General features: G+C 37.4%; 1 protein-coding gene across 1 annotated transcript in view; it reads left to right on the plus strand.

The window, feature by feature from the left end:
• Positions 1–24,233, plus strand: part of RIC8A (RIC8 guanine nucleotide exchange factor A) — a 669,567-nt gene that overhangs the window by 519,063 nt on the left and 126,271 nt on the right. The window contains exon 5 of the mRNA XM_044082820.1: positions 5,044–5,194. Coding sequence (XP_043938755.1) covers positions 5,044–5,194 — 151 coding nt within the window. The remainder of the gene's footprint in view (positions 1–5,043; positions 5,195–24,233) is intronic.

Raw genomic sequence — 24,233 nt, forward strand, 5'->3', positions numbered from 1 at the left:
TATATAATTATGAAGACAAAGATGGCCTTTTATCAATAGAAATAATAAGATATAGTAATAAAATTTGGACATTGGCAAATCTTTATTGGTTTCCAGGTATAGGACTAGGAACAATTAAGAAGCAGATATAACTTATTAATAAGACTTCAAAAGGTAGTCTAATTATAGGAGGGGATTTTAATTGTATCTTAGATAGTCATGAGACTACAAGTAGATGGCCATTGCATTTAACATCTACAGGAAGAACTCTTAAGAAATGGTTAGATAACATGCAGTTATTAGATTCCTTTAGTCTTAAAAATGAAAGTTCATTACAATTTTCTCATAGTGATTATAGATTCAATACCCAAACAAAAATTGATAAATTATATGTATCCCAAGATTTAAAACTGAAAATATCACATTCGTCCATAATTCCCTGCCCCATATCTGATCACAATTCACTTACACTTAGAATTCAAATGAACTTTAAGAAGCTAACACTTACTAAAATAATTCCTGCATATTTTACTAAATTAAATGAGTTTAAGACTTGGTTAGATTTGGAAATAAAATATTATTTAGATATGAATAATACTGGTGACGTAAATGTAGTTATTTTATGTGATTCACTAAAAGCATATCTTTACGGTAAAATCATTTCCTGGTGTAACAATAAAGTAAAAGAGTCTGAATTAGTTAATATTCAAAAACACATTATAGAAATTAACCTCAAGGATGTAGAGAACCTGGTTGAAAAAAAATGGAGAATTGAATAAAAAAATACAATGACATTATAATGCATAAAACCAATCTGGCATTGGAAAAATTAAATTCATACGCTGTTTCACCAAAATATATGCATAGCCTAGCAAAGAGATTAAAAAGGCAATCCAATACAAACAATATTACAAATATAATTCATGAAGGGGAAAACAAGAAAAATGTATCAGATATAGGTGATATATTAGATGCCTTCAAATTCCATTTCACAAAGCATTATAATATTAATGATTCTCCTCAAAACAAAATAGATATAGGACTAGATTATACAAATGTAAACAAAATACCAGAGAGTTTAAACATAAATATTCAGAAACAAATAACATTTAAAGAAATTAAAGAGAAAATTAAGGAAGGCAAAAATAACAAAGCTCCAGGCATAGACAGAATCATTATAGAAATTTATAAATTACTTCCATCATCAGTCATAACAGTACTTTAGAGGGCATTAAATGAAATTTATCAACAAGACATTATTCCACCTTCATGGAGATACACATTGATTACACCTATTTTAAAAGAAAATAAAAATCCCAACTTGTGTAGTTCATACAGGCCTATTTCACTTCTAAATAATGATTATAAAACATTTGTGTCTGTTCTGGTTAACAGGATTAAAAAATCTAACTCAAGTCATTAATGAGGATCAAATGGGGTTTATTCACAATAGAGACACTCAAGACAACATACAAAGAATTTTAACCATTATAGATATCTTAAATAGAGACAAAGCTGAAGCTTTAATAGTAACATTAGACAATGAAAAGGCATTTGACTCACTAAATTGGGATTATTTTTTCATAATACTACAAATTTATAATTTCCCCTCAAGATTCATTAATTTAATAAAAAACATTTATAAGGATAATCTAGCTTATGTAAAATTAGGCCCTTTCACATCAGATGCAATTAAAATTACTAAGGGTACCAAACAAGGATGCCCTATGTCACCACTGTTGTTTGCATTAGCAATTGAACTTTTTTCTTCCACTATTTGTCTTAACCCTAAAATTAAAGGTATTGAAATTAATAATCAAATTCATTCTAAAATTATGCTGTTTGCTGATGATATTCTACTCACTTTATTAAATTCAGAAGAGTCACTATGTGAACTAAATTTATTAGCTGAAAAATTTTTATCACATCTCAGGTTTAAAGATGAATGCTTCTGAATTGAAACACATGTTATTAAATAATAAAAATAATTCAATTTCTAACATAAATCCAATTGTTGGGAAACAGGTTTCTTCTCTAGATTACTTAGGAATTGTTTTATGTGAAACGTTAGAATTAACTCTATCTACAAATCATAATAATATTCTGGGCTCACTTAAATCATTAATAGTGAAATGGAATAAATTGTTCCTAACATTTGAAGACGGTCTGCAGTTAATAAAGATGGTACTTCTCCCAAAGGTAAACTACATTGCTTTAGCAATACCTATTATGCCTAGAAAACAAGCTATAAAATAATTAAATAGAATATTTTAAAGATTCCTTTGGTATCCAAAAAAAATAGGATTTCTTTCCTAAACCATATTAGACCCTGTGAAATGGGGGGCATAATCTTTCCTGATTTAGAATCTTACATTAAAGCATCTATTCTTAAAACAGTTATAAATTGGATAGATCCAAAAAGTTCTTCCGCTTGGTAAACATTACATACTGCTATTTTTTAGGAAGAAAATAAATTAGCAAAAAATATACAACTGCTTGGACAGAACAATGTACTCTAAAATATCATCTGTAACAACTTACAATACAATTTCACCAAGGCTACTAACCTAAATTATATAAATTACATTTATAACACTTTCCGAAACTTCATAAACAATAATATTGAAATTAAATTATGGTTTCAGTTACTAACTCCTTTTAATATTACAGAAACTTTGTTAATAACATTTCCATAAATACTCTTAACTCATGGAAAGGAAATAATTTCTCATGTTGGTATCAATGTATAGAAAATCTAACAGTCATGAATGTCAATCAGATAATTAATACATTCAATCTATCAAGTAGTGACTGGTTAGTTCTTAATAGTCTGGTACCACATGTGCAAGATATGTGTAGAACAATAGAAAATTCTTCATTTAACTGTATACCTAAATTTATATTTTATCTACATGAAGTATTATACAGAGACTTTAATTGGACAAATTTAACTTCAAAGTTATATAAAATTATTATTATTAGTTACAAAATAAATTCTAACCAGAAATTTTAGAATTTTATCAATAAAGATTGTTCATTGTTGTCCAGTAAGAATCAAAAATAAACATACAATATTCTATTAAGTTAACTTCAAATATGCAAAGTTGGAGAATCTTTGCATGGAAATTCTTGCATAGAGCCTTTTACACCCCTAATAAAATAACTAGATTTAAAAATACTAATGAGGCAATATGCTGGAGATGTAATCTAAAATGTAATGCTGATTGGTCACATATTATATATGACTGTATTCATATTAAAAAATTTTGGGAGGATATTGGTGAATTTCTGCAAGCCATTTTTACTGACTCTTTCATTTTGTCAAAGCAATTAATTCTTCTGAATAAAATTGAAACCACTACTATGAAAAAGAAGAAACTTTATCTTCTTTGGACTATAATGGCTATCTCAAAAAAATGCATCACTAGGAAATGGAACTACTCTATCATCCCAACAATTGAAGATTTTATCACCCTTTTGAAAGAAGTAACACTGTTGGAAATTATAGTCAAGGAAATTAGGATCTTTCTGAAGAAATGGACTAACAATCCTTGGGAGAAAGTTCTCTCCCTAATAGAGACACCCAAAATGGACACAATTTTATCTTCATAAAAAAAGAGGAAGCAAGAATGCAAGTTATAATTTGTTAATGCTTGTACAATAACCTTTATTATTTGTCTGTGTATCTATGATTGTATTCCTTTTGACTTTGTCTGATCTGAGGCCATTGTATATTCTGTAAATAGTTCATTCAATTCACTTTTATGTGATCTGTTATATTTACTATGTATTGTTTTAAAAAATGTTTTCTGAATAAAATTATTTGAACAAAAAAAAGACTGCTTACACATCAGAATGGTTTACGTGGTAATTATTCATTAAATGGTAACAGTGGATGGTTTGTGGTAATTACACATTGAAATGTTATTGTGTGGCAGTCCAGGTGTCACCCTGTGTCAGTAAGGAATTATTTGTAGCAGCACTACACTGTCTTTCATGAGCAGAAGAGGAAGTGTTCTTCTTTGTCCTCCTTTATCATGGCTTTGTCCTCCTTTATGACATTCGGTGTACTCCTTTGGGACATATATATATATATATATATATATATGTGTGTATATATATATATATATATATTTATATATATAGGTCCCCTACAGAAGACAGACAGCTCACAACACCTACACCCACATCGCTGACACCAAAAGCCAGACACATGAAATACCGACAACAGCGCTAATTCAGAAAAAGGGAAAATAACTGCCCCCCACACCGCCCGTAACTTTAATTGTCGAATTGATTCTGATGAAGTTCTGAATGACATTTGAGCAAAAAGTGCTTCAATAAAACAGCCGATACTGACACTTCACTGGTGCCGTTTTTAGCTAATTTGTTTGTGAGTCAACTGTTTTTCGAGTTTTGTACATGCTAACTGGTATGTCTAATCAGCATGTACATCTTAGAATATTAATGAATTTTAGTTGTATAATATGTGACTTGGCGTGTTTCTTTTAAGGAATTTCAAAGTTTTGGAACAAATACACCAGATGTTTAATGTCTAAAACATTTAGAAGTTATAAGCACTTCTACAGAAGATAATTAAGGAAATTATGCATTCAAATGCAAATAGGAACCAAAGAAATTAATTTAATTTATTAGCATACCATGACTGTTACCATGGTAAGTGTTGTACAGTTGTGTCAGCTCTAAATGTGCTAATATAGCATAAGGGTAAAAAGGGGCATCATTGTGTTTGTGTTCTTACAACACACATATAAATAATACTGCATACAGCTCATCGTATGAGTAATGACAGAATGTGAGTAGTAAGTATAACTTAAATAATATCAGAAAATAATATTTTCTTTGTGAAAAGAGTAGTTGACAGGCCAAGTTACCATCACTAAAGATACCATAACACTCTACTGTCTGTAGTTTTCTATTGTTGTGGCATTGTGATTTGTTGTTAATTATTTGTCAACACTTAATAGATCTTAGCATGTAATTTTTAAATGAAAACAAATAAAGTGAAATACATTTCTAACTTTCTTCTACTTGTAATTCCAGCCACACTGTAAATCTTCTGGGGAATCTCCCACTGATGTGCTTAGATGTTCTTCTGTTTCCGAAGGTACATTCTGGCTCAGTTGAGTACATGGGGATGAACATGGATGCTGTCTGTGTTCTACTTGACTTCATGGAAAAGAGACTAGACAGGGTATGTAATACCAAATAAAGATTGGGCAGTAACAATCTAATGGATAAACTTCTGTGTTCCGTGTGCTATGCAGGCATGTTCAAATTTAACTCTTCTGTCTGGACTTGCACTTAAGTCAGTTAAATTGGATTCTGGATTTTTTCTCTATGTGATTTTTCCTTTCCTGCATGCCAACTATCAGCCTCCTACCCCATCTTGTTTTGAGTTAATTCATTCCATTCCTCCTCCCCAACATACACAAGAGAGTCTCTGGTCCGGATATGAGGGTCCATCAGTGGGAGCAATCATCATGGTAGCCTTAGAGGTGTTTGTACACTCATACCAAATGACGAGAGAAATGAGGGTGCATCCATTTTAAGCCCTAACCCCACCCCTAGTGGCTGACATGAGTGGCTGAATCACTGGAGGGAGAGGCTAGTACCTCATCTTTGTTTGTGCAAGTGATCCCATCCACATGCTAGTGAAGGTTACCATCAACAGCTTACTAAGCAAAGCCCACATTCTCATTTGGTGGCTTCAGCTTCATCCCATGTAACCTCCACTGGCATGCGATGCAGTTGTTAACTAGACCATCATCCCCCACCCCCCAGGTAGGCAAGCTGGAGGTAGCCACTTATTCCTACCCCCCACTCCACCTCCACCCCTACCTGGCTGTTCCAGCATCCAAGCAGCTATTCAAAATTGAGTCAACTGGGTCACAGTCCAGACTTTATCCCCTATAGCTGAATATTATTCAGGACTAATTATAACATTTTATCAGTAAGTACCAATATGCATGTAAAATGCTGTCTACTTCCAGTGTATTTTAATGCAACATTTAAACTGTTTATTTATTGACATTTGTTTACTGGGAAAGTCCAACAGGGCCACAAAAACCCATTTTCAGTGGAGGCCCCGGGAGAAATACTCTAAGTACAAAAACATTTCAAGTAGAACAAAGTAAAATAATTAGTAGTTATAGACATGGGCTTTCAATAACCGGAACCAAATAAAATACAGTAAAGCAGTAGCATAAAAATAACAAAAGATTATCTACATAGGATAAATATAGAATAATATATGTAAATACAGTATCTATGTTAGTTATGGCATACTGAATCTAAGGTAATCAAAGTAGGAAAAGAAATAGGTAGCTTATAGCTTAGAAAAGAAAGGAGGGAAAAGTACAAGAATGAACATAGATGAAGAGAGGCGGAATAAGAAAGACAGAGAACACAGTAACTTGAGCTTAGAGGAGGAGAGAGGAAAGAGTAAGAGGGAAAAGTAAGGTGATAAAGGCAGACAGAATTTATAGTAGAAGAGAAAGAAGGTGAAAGGGTGTTGAAATGGCTAGAAATTAGCCTGGAGTTGAGCAAGAGCATATACAAGATTTAGATTGGTGTTCCTTAAGCGCACGCTTGAAGGATGTGTGAATGTGGTTGGCTCTTAAGGATAAGGGGAGGATGTTCCAGACTTTAGCTATAGAGCAGGAATATAGATTTTGTCCAATTGATTTCATTGGAAGATGTTGTTGGAGAAACTGTTTATTTTCTGACCTAAGAGATTTACTCGGAAAGTAGTAGTAGAAGATAGTATTTAAGGCCGAACAGGCCATGGGTCTGTGAATGATTTTATGTCCTATGATTAGCTGGATGAAGGTAAAGTGGAAGTTCAAGCCAATTGAGTTTGTGGAGGGTAATGCAGTAATGCAATGAGTATTTTGCATTGGTGGCAAACTTAGCAATTTTATTGTAGCAAGATTGAGTTTTGATTTTAGGTAGGTTTGTAGATTGTTGAAAAGTTGGGCTCCATATAAGAGAGAGGGCAGAAGATAGTTAGCAGTTAGAGTGCGTTTAGTGAGAGTTCCTAGGAAGTTTTTGTGACAAAAGAGAGTTCACAGTTACCGGTGAGCTTTCTTAATGTTATTATGGTATGTGCAGGTCGAACTTAAACTGTTTATCAATAATGATATCTAGTAGTTTTGTGTGAGAAACATGTTCTATTATGGTGTCATTCAAAGAGAGAAAAGTAAATAGTTTTTTATGTAGAGAGCATGTTTTGGGGGTGAATAAGTCTAGTTTTAGTGGGATTCAGAAGTAGATGATTATTAGAAAGCCAGGAAGTGAATGCAGTTTGGGTAATTTGCTGAAGATGTGGCATGGAATCAGATGGACAGATGACTGTGGAATCATGGGTAATTTGTTGAAGATGTGGCATGGAATCAGATGGACAGATGACTGTGGAATCATGGGTAATTTGTTGAAGATGTGGCATGGAATCAGATGAACTGATGACTGTGTCATCATGGGTAATTTGTTGAAGATGTGGCATGGAATCAGATGAACAGATGACTGTGGAATCATGGGTAATTTGTTGAAGATGTGGCATGGAATCAGATGAACTGATGACTGTGTCATCATGGGTAATTTGTTGAAGATGTGGCATGGAATCAGATGAACAGATGACTGTGTCATCATGGGTAATTTGTTGAAGATGTGGCATGGAATCAGAAGGACAGATGACTGTGGAATCATGGGTAATTTGTTGAAGATGTGGCATGGAATCAGATGAACAGATGACTGTGTAATCATGGGTAATTTGTTGAAGATGTGGCATGGAATCAGATGAACAGATGACTGTGGAATCATGGGTAATTTGTTGAAGCTGTGGCATGGAATCAGATGAACAGATGACTGTGTCATCATGGGTAATTTGTTGAAGATGTGGCATGGAATCAGATGAACAGATGACTGTGGAATCATGGGTAATTTGTTGAAGATGTGGCATGGAATCAGCTGAACAGATGATTTTGGAATCATGGGTAATTTGTTGAAGATGTGGCATGGAATCAGATGAACAGATGGCTGTGGAATCATGGGTAATTTGTTGAAGATGTGGCATGGAATCAGATGGACAGATGACTGTGGAATCATCAGCATACTGTATTAATGTACTTTGTTGGAAAGCAGTATAAAAATGTTAAATAAGAGGGGGCCAACAGTAGATCCTTGAGGAACTCCAGTTGAGATGTCTTGAAAATCAGAAAAGGAGTCTAGCCATCTTAATGCCTGCTGTCTATTAGAGATATAACTGGAAAACCAGCTGATGGTGGAAGGGGATAATCAGAGGTCTGTGAGTTTTAGTATTAGCAGATGATAGGGAACAGTATCAAAAGCTTTAGACAGGTCAAGGAACAAACAGAATACCTCAATCACAAGCTGTTATTACTGTGTCAGTGAAAGATAATAAGGCTGTGATAGTACTGTGTCCAGGTCTAAGTCCGTGTTGTGTAGGAGTGAACAGCTGCTTGCCAAGGAGGTAGTGGAGTAGTTGTGAATGGATGCATTTCTCAAGATGTTTAGAGTGAGGTGACAGAAGGGCAATGGGTTGATAGTTGGATAATTCGATGAAGTTGCCTCCTTTATGTAATGGTATAATGAAGGATTTGTTCCAGAGAGTTAGGACATAAGATTCTACAAAAGATCAATTCATAAGAATGGATATAGGATATTCAATGGCATCAGCTGCCATGTTAGATATTCTACAGGAAGGTAGTCAAGTGAGTTAGTGCCAGTTTTCAGTCTGAGGATGAGCTTCTTAACTGTGTTAGTGGGTGCGGGCTGTACAGAAAAAGTTGGTGAGGTAGAGGAAGCAGTGGAGTGGGAGAGTAAAGATGGTTAAAGGGGGGAGGGAGAAGGCAAGGAGCTGTTACAGGTGGAATGTGATACTGGTGAGCCATATGTGGTAGTTGGAAGCACTGAAATGTTTGAGGCAATATTTTGTATGCATTGAATGAAGTGGTTGTTAAAGATGTTAGCTATTTGTCTGTTGGTTTTGTCAGGAAGGTGCTTATGGTTAGTGCTTTTTTTACCAGGACTGAGAATAGATGAAATAGATGATCAGAACATCTGGAGGTTATGTTTATTAGTGGATAGTAATGTGTAATAATGCTTACTTTTGTCTTTTGTTACTGCTTTTTAGTCAGATTACAGAGATGCCTGCAGTTATTTAAATATGAAGGGGATTTAGAAGTGTGCCACAGTTTCCAGAGCTTATCCCTAGATCTCATAAGATTTTTAGTAGTTTTGGATAACCAAGGAGCATAGTTATATTTAATCCTTTTCATATGTGGTGGTGTTAGACTGTTTAAGATGCCTTGAAGTGAAGTGGCCAAGATATCTAAAAGAAGAATGTCAAGTATGGTCTAGTTAATGGTTTTTTAAATTTCATTTAGAGAATGTTGGTTAAAGTTAGAGATGTTATGAAAAGTTTTGTACTGATGGTCTTTTAAAAGGTGGGACACAGTTCTAATGGCACAAGCAGGGAGGTGATCACTCAAAGTATCAGCGAGGGTCCCAGCACTGGAGAATTTAGTGGGGTCATAAACTAATATCCAGTCAAGTATGGAACCTTGGTTGTTTGTACTGGAGAATGTAGTGGGGGTGATGATGAGTTGGGTGAAATTACAAAGATTAATGCTTATGCTAGGGAAATTACAAGAAAGGTTCTGCCAATCGATATTGACATCTCCTAGTATGATAGTTTCATTGTGTATATTAGACATCCAGGCTGGTATATCCTCAAGGATAGGTATATTTGGACCTGGTGGAATATATAACTGTAAGGCAAAAAAGATTTGGAATTATTTATTTTTAGGAATGTGATAAGTATTTCTGCTTAGTGAAATTGAGGAATGAATATAGCATGAGTAGTAATGTTAAGAGAGTTATAAAAGACAGCAATTCTGCCAGCTTTTTTATGGTTCCTGTCTGCTCTAATAACATTATAACCAGGAAGGAATATTTCTGTATCATTAATAGTAGGTTTAAGCCAGGTCTCTGTGGCAGCTAGAATGTCAGGAGTGTGCTGTGATAACCATGCAGGGAAGTTTGAAATGTTGTTACAGATGCCTTGAAAATTAAGAGTAAATATTTTAAGAGATTAAGAGTTATAAAGGAAAGAGAGTAAGAATTGTGACTATGGAGAACAGATGAAGAGTCTGGACCTGGGTTGGGGTGAATATCACCACTGAGGATAAGATTTAAGTAGGTGATGTTAAGTATTGCTCTGGAGCTGGTACATCTGCAAAAATAAAGCTTAGAGAGACAGGTTTGTGTTTTAATATGGAGTATGTGATGATTCTTAAAGAGAAGAGGGTTATTGACAAACCTTAGTGAAAAAGGTGGGATATGAGCAGATTGTGTAGGGGAGCATGTCTAGGGAGTACTGGGGAGTGGATATAGAGATGTAGAGTATGTTAGAAGTAGAAGTAACATTGTTAATGGGAATTGGAGGTAGATATAAGGTAATGCTGAAAACATGATGCTGTGGGAGTGCAACAGATATGTGTTAAAGACAGTGGCAGATGAAGCAAAAGAACAGAGGTTGAGAAATAGAGGGTTATGGGGTATATAAGGATGGCTGAAATGAAGGGGAGGAAGAAAAAGAGATAACAGGGAGTGTTACAGGTAGTGTAAATAACTGAAGTCTTTAAATGGTACAGGAAGGAAAATGTGTATTTGGAGGGAGGAACCTAAAGGTATAAATATAGAGGTAGAGGGGTGGGTGAAAATTGGGGATAGGGTATGGGAGCGAAGTGAGCCTGAGTGGACCAAGGACAAACGGAGTGGGTGGACACAAATTAGCAAAGAACAGAAGAAACAATCAGGTAAGTACAGGACTATACATTTGCAAGAAATTATAAAGTAAACTCCAGAGAATAGAAAGTTAGACAGCAAGAGAGAAAAATTAAAGCTGTACAGTTGAAAGTCTGATCGGTGGTGTGTTAGCAACTAAAAACAGACAGTTTTCTAATATAATAACATAACAGCCATATTGTACTGGATGTTTGTTGGTAAAATGTAGAGCCGTTGAATCGGAAAAAGAAGGTGGCTAAACTTGGAGATGTTACTGTGATTTTGCAGTAGACCAATAACTGGATGTTTGTTGGTAAAATGTTCATAGGTTGGTGCTAGGCTATCGGCCCTAGGGCCTATACAAACCTAGCTATAACAATTCCCTGGCTGTTGAGCCGTTGAATATGAAAAGGAAGGGGGCTAAACTTGGAGATGTTACAGTGATTTTGCAGTGGACTGATAACCGTCAATAGTATGATATATGATAGGAAAACAGTGATTAATAGCTTCTGCACACTACCAGGACAAGAACGGCTAAGTTTGTAAAGCAACAGAAGAGAAAGATCCATTGACAGAGATGGCATGCTTAAGTTAACTGACACATTGCACCATTTATTTTCCTGTGTACTGATGGCCATTATTGGCTTTTGGCTTTACCCTCCCTTTCAAAATACGAAGAAAGCTTTATTCCCATTCTGTTGATTTGTCAAATATAAAACTGTGTTTTTGTTCCTATCAGGCCTGCTTGGTGGTTCTCTCACCACTATACACATACAGTCACAGCACAGACATTATGAAGATTTATTTTACATTAATCTGAAACCTCTTCTGTGCTACTGTGGGTATTAGAAATTCACCCAGTCCGCTCAAGGTTTTGTCATGGGGCATAATGCCTGTCCATTCATCTTCCTGCTGATGCATGTTCTAAAATGTGGTGTCATCACTTGGTACCTGCTTTGTATGACACAATGTTGTTTTTTAAAAAGGATACAAAGAAAAATATCGAAGACAGACAGATAGATAAAGGTAAGCATATATATATATATATATATATATATATATATATATATATATATATATATATATATATATATATATATATATACATACACACACACACACACACACACACACACACACACACACACACACACACACACACACACACACACACACGCGTGGTCATAGTTAGTACATTATTAATGCATTTATTCCTTGGATAATCATGACACCTAGTTGTATGACACATGATGGTTTTTGAGAAAGGACAGAAAGAGACAGACAGAAAGACAAACATTCAGATAGATTTATACAGAAACTATAGTGTTTCAATAAATATGTAATAGAATCAAACAATTTTGCCTTCTACATTCAGCTAATTATACTTGCTGCGAAGTATAACTGATTAGGCAAAATACATACTAAATTTGTCACTTCAGTATGAAAGAAAATTTAACACTGCAGTATTTCAGGAGTATTTCCTTTACTCTGTGATACAGCATTCAAGAAGCAGAGTGCTGACCACCCTGCAAAAATGTTTTATGTGCAAATTTTAAAATGTAGTCACATTTCTGGTACAATTGCAGTTAACTGTTCTAGGTGATTGTACTCTCAGTATCAGGTCACACACTTCTGATAGGGTGCTGATGAGAACAGTCCTGCAATTAAGCCATTTCATTGGACATTGTATCCGTGTGATTCAACCAGCATGTTTATGAATCCAATACATCTGCACAAGGTATTCTAGATGGCATGATCATAAAATGCAGCAAACACTGAGACTACAACACTTGCTAATCCCTTGAGCACTCATCTTCCTATTTATGTTATATGGGAACATTCTGCATCCCAGATCATTCTAAAGACTACAAGTATACAAAGTGAAAAACCATGTCATATATAAGACTGGAATGCCATGGAACAAGTGGATGCTAAGCAGCTAACTGTATACTTAAAATGAATTTTTCTGTTGCGTACTTAAATAGCAGTGTGTTGGACATTCTTAACAAATACACCCCAAACAAGGTAATAGGTTCATAGGTAGATACTAGGCTATCTGCCTAAGGCATTTATAAGCCTAGCCAGAGTGTATTTGGCTTCCACCTCCCTATTAGATTAGCCTACTGTGCCTCTGTAAAGTAGGTCACAGAAGGTACCCTTTTAAGATTAGTTTACTGTGCCTCTGTCTAGCAGGGACACAGAAGAGATCCCAGGGGTGAATTTGCGATTTCCCATCCACGCGTCAAGATTTCGCTTGAAGAGGGTGAGCGAGGGGCTATGTCTAACATGAATTGGGTTTCTATTCCAGAGTGAGGGGAGCCTCTGGGAAATGAATCTGTCCCTCCAGCATGTCCTATTTATTTTTGTGCTGAGGTTTAGGTCCCTGGAGCGTGTAGCTCTAAGGGACTTGAATTTATTGAGGTGGAGCATGTCCATTAATTCTAGGTTTGACATGGCTTTGTACGTCAGGCACAGATCGCCTCAGAGTAGGCGGTAAGCAACTGAGTAGTTTCTTTAGTCAAGCTGCACAGAACATCTGTTTGTAGCCCATGATCCTCTTGGTGAGGTACTTTTGGGGTCTCTCCAGTTGCTGCAGGTGTCAGGTAAGATACATCCCAAAAGGGGCATTGTATTCATTTATGGGCCTGATGAGTAGAGGGGCACAATGACCTCTCTTGATCTAGATGCGAACCCTTTTGTGATAAGGTGGGCTATATAGAAGGTCTTTCTAACCACTTTGGCAACGTGATTATCAAAGGAGAGATTACTATCTACGTTGGTCCCCAAATCTCTAATTACTTCTTCCGTACTTAATGGATTACCACCTATGTGGTAATTTGTGGGCACCTTGTTTTTCCCAAAGGGGATGACTGTGCACTTTTTAGCATTTAGCTTGAGGCCGTGGCTCTGGCACCAAGCATCCGTCTCTGTGAGACCCTTTTGGAGGATGCTTGTGTCAGCTGGAGATTCGATTATGGCCCCCAGTTTGCAGTCATCTGCGAACTTTGTCAGCCATAATCCCCCAGTGTTAGCCTGAACCTCAGAGAAGTATATACCGAACAAGAGAGGTCCCAGAACTGAGCCCTGTGGGACACCACTTGTAATTGGTTTGGATTCAGACATGGCACCTGCGATTCTGACCATGTGGGTTCTATCTCTGAGCCAGTTTGCAACCCATCTTGTGATATAGGAGTTGATATTTAAGCTGGTAAACTTATTTATGATGCCTGAGTGGGGTATTGTGTCGAAGGCATTTGCGAGGTCCAGGTAGGCTGTGTGGACTACCTTGCCCTCATCTATGGCTTTGGTAACTGTTTCAAAGAAATCAACTAGGTTTAAGAGGCAAGATCTGCCCTTAACAAAGCTGAATTGGGTAGGGTCCAGTGTCTGGAGGCTCCCAATGTCTTTGTTTATGAGTTCCATGATAATACGCTCCATAGCTTTACAGACCAGACTAGTCAGGCTTATGTAAAGCTATGCTAAGCCATTTTCTTAGAGTTTCCACGATATCACGCTCCATAGCTTTACAGACCAGACTAGTCAGGCTTATAGTTTCTGGGGTCTGTTGTGGCACCACCTTTGTGGAGTGGGACCACTGTAACAGTACGCCATTCTTTGGGTACATATCCTGTAGTAAGGCTAAGTTTGAACAGTGACTTAATGTGAGGGTTCAGTTCTTCTTGGAACTCGTGTAAGACACAGCCTGGGACACCGGGGGGGGTTTGCGCTGAGTCTGTCTGCCATGATGTTGGCTATGTATGTAGGTTCGGTATATTTTGTACCATTATGCAACAATTCAGAGCATATCTGAGAGTTTCCGCCCATGTTCCTGACATAACTAAAGAAGGCCTTGTGATTATCTTTAGTGTCTAGGGCAATTTTTCTTTTGAAACTGGCCTTTGATGATTTTATGAGGGATCGAAGTTTCTTGCTAATACTAATCAGAGATGCTTTCCCTTTTTGGGATTTTGCTCTGTCATGTAGTAGTTTCCTCCTTCTGTTGTATAGCTTATTTATGGCCGGGGTCCACCAGACTGGTCTCCTGTTTTTGAAGGAGTTAGTCTTGGTTTTATTTGGGATAGCACGATTCATGCATTCCTGCAGGTGCTCATAGAATGCGTTTGTAAAGGATTTTGCAGATTGGGCTGTAGTATCCTCTGGCTCAGGGGCTTTGAAGGATTCCACCTCAGTCTTGAGAAGTGCAAAGTTGGCTTTTGAGAAATTCTTTACAGTGATTTCCTTGGCTGGGGGTGGGGACGGGATATGGATGTCCAGGGAAATTTGTTTATGGTCTGATCTTACCAATGAGGGGTTTACCTCTGGTGTGGAACATAGAGTCCCCATGTTGGTGATGACCAGGTCCAATATGCTGTTCCCTCTTGTGGGAGTGGTGACCAGTTGTTCCATTGTGTTAGAGTTTATAAATTCAAGGAACCGTTGGGCGAGGGTGTTTGGGCTTGAGTAGTTTTCCCAGTTAACGTTTGGGTAGTTGAAGTCACCCAGTAACATAGTGTTTGGAGAGACCTTCATATTCTCCAGTGTTCTCAAAAATGCCAAGTGGGGTTCCTGTAATAGGGAGGGTGTTCTGTAGCAGGCTACAAACTGAAAGGCAGTTTTGCCAGCTGTTAGTTGCACATGGATGGTTTCCGATGCTTCGTGCAGTGCCACTAACCTGGAGGTGTAGGTATCTTTGATGAATATAGATACACCCCCTTCTTTTGTGCTTCGGTCCTAGTTTTGGGGCCGAAACGCATGGTATGAGTTATAACCTGGTAGTGCTGGGGTGCTCTCAGGAGCCTTGAACCAGGTTTCTGTTACTGCACAGACATCAATTTTCTCCATACTGAGGAGAGCCTCGAGTGCGTGCATCTTGAGGTTTAGACTTCTGGCATTGAGTAGCATTACCTTTAGTTTTTTTATCCTTGGGTTGTCTATGGAGGTGGGTTTGTCCTTTGAGCCTTGCCTAAAAAAGGTGCTATGGGGGTGGCAAGAGCCTTGGCCAGTATACGAAAGCCTAAGGGTGACAGGCGCAAGCCATCCCTAGCGAAGCAACGTGGCTTGTCAAGCATGTCATCCCAGGCTGACAGACACTGGATCCCCTTTGAATGACACCAATACTTTAGCCAATTGTTGAAATTGATCATTTTGTCTTTATACTGTGGCATCATTCTTGGTGAGGGCAAGATGCTGCTCAAGGTCAGGGTCATACCAGCCTGGGCTACATGGTCAGAGAGCTCCTCTATGTCTCTTTTCATGTAGTCCAGGGAGGTACATCTCAGGTCATTCACACCAGCATGGACAATGATGGAGTCATACTTGTACTTGCTTTGGAGTGACCTGAGTGCTTGTGTTATGTGGCGGATCCTGGCACCTGACAGGCAGCTTACAGTGACCTTCTCCTTGTTCAGTCTGGTGAGCGGGACATCAGTGTGCCGGACAATAGAGTCCCCTATAACAAGTGTATTTGGTGTGTTGTTTGGCCTTAAGGGCTGTGACTGTGAGGCACACTGATTTTGTGAGATATGTGATTCGTGGGTATTGAGGGGTGGCTGTTGCTTGGATATCTGCTTAGGAGGTCTTTGCTGTTTAGGCATATTTTTATTTAGAGCCTCCGAGTATGTTTTTGTGTGTTTATGTGTTGGGTATGCAGATGCAATAGTTCTATGTGAGACTGGATTTGTGGTGTGGGTGGTTAACTTTTCCTCCTGACTGACTGTGCCAGTCTTGGGTTGAGAGAGCTCTGCCTCCAGTTTGGCTGTGTAACTGCATCTCTCTCATGTATTAGAGTTTGCTGGAAGGAGGAGATGGTTGTCTGTGTACATAAGGCAATTGTAACATTGCCTCAAAATTCCCAGATTCACCAGCTGGACTGGAGAGTAACCTTAAAACTGACCCTTGGACATACCAGATTAGTATAGGGAACTGGTTTTTTACTGATCAGATTAGGGAAGGGAACTGATTTTTCACTTGATCAGGAAGGACCAATTGGGAGCCTAATACTTATGAGAAGTCAAGGAGGGTGTAGTGCTTTAGTTAGTTAGTGTTTCCTTATAAGAGCTGAGCAAGTGCAGGGCTTTAGAAAGAGAATAGAGTGATTACTTTGAGAGTTTGAACAGTTCTAAGGGAAAAAGTGAAGAACAGACTTTGTGGAGCCTGGAATAGTTTAAACCTGTTTAGGTGGTGCTGCCCGATGCTGCTCAGTGCGCAAAACCGCGCAAAAAGAGAGTTGTAGGGTTTTAAGAGAGAGAGAGAGATCAAGGAGTTTAGAATTTACCCAAAATGGCCAATAAAACTACAGCTTCTAGGTAGTAACCACTCCTCCAGGGACAGGCAGGCTGTTCAGTGTTAACCACTTCCACTGGTGAACACAGAGACTTCCCTTTAGCCCAAGTAAGCACTGGCCTTCTAGAAACTTCCAAACAGTTCAGAACAGCAAATCTGTAACTGAACTTTCTTAACTTTCAGAAAGTGGGAAAAAGCAAGATTTTTTTTTTTTTTTTTTGTAGTTTCTAGGTAGCAGAGATACACAAGCAGCAAAATAATCACAACAGTGCAACAAATGACCCAACACTTGAGTGCTAGGCCAAAATCAGGTAAAATGCAGTTTTTAGAGAAAAAAAACAATTTTAAATTAAGTGCAACACAGGAAATGCAGTAAACAGGCTCTAGATGTGTTCCAAGTACTGTTACTGTTACAGATATAATAATGATAAAGGATTGCAGATTACCCTGGATTAACAATTATTTTAGACAACTCATGGTAAGAAGAGACATTACATGAAAAATGTGTGAAAACATCTGTTGGTATAAAGTCACATAACAGTTATAGATATCTACAAAACAAGTGAAAACAGGCAGATAGCCAGTAGCTATTAACTCTGTGCAGTCTGTCACAGATGACCATGTCACTGGACAAATAAAAGTAAACAGAAACATAGTTCAGATGAACTGAAAATAAACTTTTTTCAGAGACTAAAGTGAAAGATAAGTGCTTTCATCTACTAAACTATTTTCAAGAGCAGTTACTCTGGCATGAACATTAATCTGAAGAAGTCTACACTCTTGAAAATAGTTTATTACACAAAACTATATATATATATATATATATATATATATATATATATATATATATATATATATATAGGTATACTGTACATCTGATTGTCGAAAACACACTTTCTCGACAACTAGAAGATTGAACCCATTTTAAGTGAACGTGCACTTTTGCAAAAGCTGGTCTCCGAAGCACATTACAATGTGGATAAGGAAATATATCCTTTTCCCCACTGTAGTGCAATCTCAGAGTTAGTATATTTAAGTGGGGGGGATACTGTTTAAAGTATTTTTTTTTTTTTCTGGTTCGGAGAACCGGCTTTTGCAAAAGTGCACTTTCGATGTAGTGGACTTTCGCTTTAATAGGTCTTGATCTTTCTTGTTCGAGACTGTGAAATTTTGATCAAGAAACATAGACCCATAAATATATATATATATATATATATATATATATATATATGTATATATATATATATATATATATATATATATATATATATGTATATATATATTTATTTATTTATTTATAGTTTACTATCAAAAAATTGAAAATCCCCCAAAAAAATCTACTTACTTGATCAGACTGATATTCTGAATTTGGCAATGTCACTTAAACAGAATGTCAAAAATCATCACCATGACGTTTGCATTCGACCAAATTTGGAATTTCAGGAGGTGATGTCAGACCCTCAGACATTTGTGCTGAACTGCCATAGGAAATGTACTTCTACAGCACAAATGTTTACAGTTTTGCAGGGGGGCAATCTCTCCTGCACCCCCCACACCCCTGCAAATTATATATTGCAACTCCAAGATCACACTACAGTGAGGAAAAGGGTAAATTTCACAATCCCCACTGTACTACAATCTGTTATCAGAATGTCAAATGCCATTAGCGAATGTACACTACCATTTGCTAATGTGCATTCGAACATTTTCAGAATGACATTATGGAAACTGAAAAATACCCATTCATCCATTCCAGTTTTACCTAAGTGCCGCTGCACATTTTATATATATATATATATATATATATATATATATATATATACGCACACACACACACACACACACACACACACACACACACACACACACACACACACACACACACACACACACACACACACACCTGCAAACACTGGACCTATCTGATTTTGAATTCATCAAGGGCAGATCATGCTTACTCAACCTGGTGGATTTTTTTGAAAATATCACCAAAGCAATTGATGAAGACAAAATGGTATACCTCGAATGGCCAAAGCTTTTGACACAATTCTCCACTCTATTATAGTAGAAAAGCTAAATAAACTGGGAATAAACACCTATGCCACTCATTGGATTGCCAATTGGCTCACAGATAAAATGCAAGAAATAAAAATAGGGGACATTATCTCCACGAAGAGACCAACCACCAGCGGAACTTCTCAAGGTTCCAGAGAGGTGGGAGCTCTCCTGTGTGGCATCTACTTTTCTGAAGTAAAAGCCAATATCAAAAGGTTCTGGTTGACTAAGTATGCAGATAACTGCAAGCTAGGAGCAGTCATTGAATCCCCAAATGAACTAGCCATCATGCAGGAAGGTTTGTCCCAAATAAATAACTCGTGCCAAAATTGTACACTGAAACTAAATGATAAAAAATGCATTATTGTATCCTTTGGGAAGTCATCTACTCCAGAGAACTACCACATGAACAGTACACTCTTAACAGTTAACCCACTTGCTTGGGATTTGAGAACTTATGTGAACAGTGACTTAACTTTTTGACTAAAGTGTGCTCATTGTTGTAAGAAAGTCCTTCTATTTTGCACACTTTATAAACCAAAGGATTGTTTCTAGATCTAGGGATAGAATTTTCCCCCTTTACACAGCCCTCATTTGGCCAGTCATTGAATATAATGACCTTTTGGGATGTATCTGTCCAGACGCATGCAGCAACTGGAATGCTCACAGAGATACCTTATTAAAACAGTACATGGCATAACAATATGTCTTGGGTGGACCAACGCAAAGCCTTGTCACTATATTCTGTATCCTACAGACTAATAAGAGGTAACTTGTGTCTGGCATACAATGCATCCTCCAACCCAGTACTGATGTATTAACTGCACATCAGCAAGTCAAATCACATCAGAAATACTTGGTCTTCTGCAACGTCAACATAATGGTTTGGAGGGGCAGGTATATCTCACAGAGAATACTGCTGCACTGGAACAGACTCACCATCCACATAAAACAAAGTTCATCCCTTTACCCAAGGGCTGCCCCCTGTACTGCTAATAGACAGAGGCAGCTCCCCAATGCTTTAGCCCATGCATGGGTCCCCTCAAATTACCTGTGGCATAATCGCAGTTATTCTCATTAGGGGTGATATGTAATTATTAGCCAATAGGATGGGTAAGGCCAATCTCTAACCAAATGAGATAGGTTAATTTGAGCACAAAAAAAGGAATCTGGTTGGGCTTAAAATAGCCTAAAACAGGTACTTAAAATATTTTTTTTTATTTTTGTTTTGCTTCTTTTTAAATTATGCTTGACTCTGTTCATTACTTTTGTATATCAGAATGTGTAGTATACCTTTAAGAAGCATTCCAGTCAGTGGGCACATGCATATAAGTACTGAGCACGTTGCAAGAGTGCCATTTTGAGTGAGAACATGAAAGTATGTAGTGTATTAGTTAGTTTAAGTTTAATGTTCCTGCTATCCATCCTGATGTGTTTGTATTCAATAAACTACTTAAACAAACACCCAAGCCTCAGTGTCTTCTTAATGTACACAAGAAGAGCGGTACGGTGTTAGAATGGGATTCAGAGTCACAGCCATGAGGCAACCGGGTAAAGTTGATGGAATATACATGAGTTGATCATCCCTACTGCTCAAACAACTTGCAAAACATCTCAGAAACAAATTCCAGGTACTAAAACTTGCTTATATGATTTCTTTCACTACAAATATAAAATGAAGCACTCAGAACAAATTTCTTATTAAATGAAATGTCCGAAACTGCAACATATTGATAAAAACATTCAAAATAATTACGAGAACATTTGAAACAATATCTGAATCACATAAAATGTGCAAAAAAGGGAAAATGACCATATTTTTTCACTATGTGCTACTTTTTCACATTAACTAAAGCTACTCAAAGTATCCGGAGTGTGCAAAGTGTTTGCAAGTGTGTGTAGTATTATAGTGCAGTTATTTCCCACAGTACAGTTATTTTAAAGAATTTTTCACAAAGTACAGTCATTTCAAAGCATATTTTGCTGCATACAGTCTTTCGAAGAGTTTATTATGCATTTGAATATTATTACAAGTACCTGGTGTGTGTGCATGTTCATACATAATTACAAGGGCCAAGATTGCATTGTGTTTTACTATAATCTGTGGGCATGGCAGAAGGATATCACAGACCTGCACCGTCTGTGTTTGATAATGGTATTGCAGAAAACTGGAGAGTGTTTGAGCAGGAATATGATATTTTCATACAGGCTGCTTTTTCGGACAAAGATGTACATACAAAAGCATTTATTCTGCTTAATTTAGCTGGTTTAGAAGCCATTGAAAGACAGCGTTCATTTGTTTATGCAGCTGCTGTGTTTGCAGAACAGGGGGAAGGCTGCCATATAGTGGTACCGGCTGAAATGTGGGAAGATCCTGAGTGCTCAAAACATAAATTTAGAGAGCTGTGTAACCCACAACCAAATATTACAGTGGAAAGGCACTTAGTTTTCACAAGGGATCAAAAGCCTGTTGAAACTTTTGCAGCATATATAATTGACTTGAGAAATAAGGCTAAAACATGCAGATTTAATTTGAGAGGTGAGTTGTTAAAGGACAGGCTTGTGCGTGGTATTAATAATGACACAGTGAGAAAGATTTTGCTTCGAGATGGTGATTTGACATTAAATAAGGCCATTGAGATTTGCCAGACATACAAGCTTACAGAAAGGGACAGAACTATGCTTACATATGAGAATAGTTGTGGAAGGCACAGTGACAAAGCTCATGTTGATAGTATGCAGCATGTGGTTAAAAGAAACATGCCCAAGCACATGGCAGCTACTGCAGGACCTGTAGCAGTCCCTGGGAAACCCTGAGTCTTTCCAGCAAATTCCAGGACATGCTCAGTGAAGCATAAGGGTGAATCAGCAAAGTCAAAACATGTGCCCCCACCCAGCTTCATAATCAACTGTCGTAATTGTGGTGGAATCATGAACGCAAAGGAGAAGAGTGCTTAGCTTTTGGTCAGCAGTGTCATTCTTGCAATAAGTGGAATAATTTCAAAAGATTTTGTAAATCAAATAAGGCACATTCTTTTATTAAAAGAGGGCATTCAAAGAGGCAGGTTGATCAATTAGAAAGCTGTGGTGACCCTACTTTTTATGTTGATTGTGTGTCTGTGCTTGGTGAAACAGTCAATGCAGTAGATTGGTGGGCAAAACATGAAATCTTTTGTACTGTTTGGATTAATGGGAGTCCCACAGAGCTCAAAGTAGACACTGGCCTAAAAAAGTGCAATGTTATATCAGCAGAAACATTTGCTAGAGTAAAAACTGCAGAACATCTTGATTTGACAAAGTGTCCGAAGCTTGTTGCTTATAGTGGTGAAGAAATTCAAACAACCGAAGGCACATTAGTGCTTTCATGTTACTCTGCAAGGGACAGCTATGACTTGCAAATTTATATAGTCAAGAGACACATGCAGTCACTGTTGGGCATCAAAGACTGTTTGAAATTGGGACTACTTTCACTTAATAAAGAAATTCACTGTATAAGCACACATGATGACAACTGAAATTTCACCCACACCATTTTTCTGATATTTTTGCAGACAAACTAGGCAAACTGCCAGTTGTGTACTCTATGAAGTTAGACCCAGAGTTCAGCCAGTTAACAGAGCAGCATTGAAAGTTCCAGTAGCTATGCAGAAGAGAGTCAAAGCCGAGCTAGACAGAATAATGCAGCTAGGAGTAATTTGTCCAGTATAAGAACCTACTGAATGGGTATCCTCCATGGTGGTAGCTCATAAGAAAAGCTCAGGTGATATCAGAATATGTATTGATCCAAGAGATTTGAACAAAGCATTAAAAAGGCCTCATCATCCAACGTGCACAGTCGAAGTTGCTGCTCTTATGCCAAATGCCACAGTTTTTTCTGTCTTAAATACAAATACTTCATTTTGGCAAATTTTGCTTGACCAAAAATCTTCATTGTTAACCACATTTGGTACACCATTTGAAAGATATAGATTTCCATTTGGAATCAGTTTTGCCAGTGAAGTCTTTCAGCATGCAATGGAGCACATTTTTTCAGGCTATCCATGTGTTATTATAGTAGATGATATTCTAGTAGGAGGCAACAGTGAAGTTGAACATGACAGAAACCTCAAAAAAGTTCTGGAAAGAGCATGTGAAATGAATGTTAAGCTGAATCCTCAGAAGTGTGAGTTCAGGCAACGAGAAGTTACTTAGATTGGTCACTTGTTTACCAGTTTAGGCTTATGTCCAGATCCTTCCAAGCAAACAGCAATTCTCGAGATGCCGGCTCCAGACAATGTTCAAGCACTACAATGTTTTCTTGGCATGGTCAACTATCTAGGCAAGTTCCTTCCAGATTTAAGCCAACTTTTGGCACTGCTCAGAGAGCTGACACATAAAGATATAACTTGGTCATGGTCAGAACAGCACCAAAGAGTATTTGATGTCCTGAAACAGAAAATTGCTAACCCACCAACTCTCAGCTACTATGATGTCCCCAAACCAGTTACTCTTTCCTGTGATACTTCTAAATTTGGTCTAGGTGCAGTAGACCAGTAGCCTATGCATTGAGAATCCTTACCCAAACTGAGATGCAGTAGGCTCAGACTGAGAAAGAGCTTTTGGCGATTGTGTTTGCATGTTCAAAGTTCCACGATTATACTTATGGTCGACCTATCCAGATCGAAACTGATCACCAACCTCTAGTCACTATTTTGAGAAAGCCTATGCATACAGCTCATGCAGATTGCAATGCATGATGCTCTAATTGCAGAAGTACAATTTTAATCTTGTTTACACAAAAGGCAAACTTCTTTATCTTGCTGATACGTTATCCAGATTGCCCAGATAAACCACAGAACAGCATAACAATGAGTGACTTGATTTTGAGGTCATGGAAGTGAGAATTTTTTCTTACACATGTCCTGATGAGCTCAGACTTCACACAGCTTAAGATCCAATTCTCCAGAAGCTAAACCTCTTTATCAGTCAAGGATGGCCTTCAAAGCAATCTTGTTTACCAGTGGAAGTGCAACCATATTTTCCATACAGAGATGAGATTTTGTCAGACAATGGTATCATCATGAAAGGTCCTAAAGTGATTGCTCCAA

The sequence above is a fragment of the Protopterus annectens genome, chromosome 9.part0, assembly GCF_019279795.1.
Source record: "Protopterus annectens isolate FY-2018-M chromosome 9.part0, PAN1.0, whole genome shotgun sequence".
NCBI classification, from domain to species: domain Eukaryota; kingdom Metazoa; phylum Chordata; order Ceratodontiformes; family Protopteridae; genus Protopterus; species Protopterus annectens.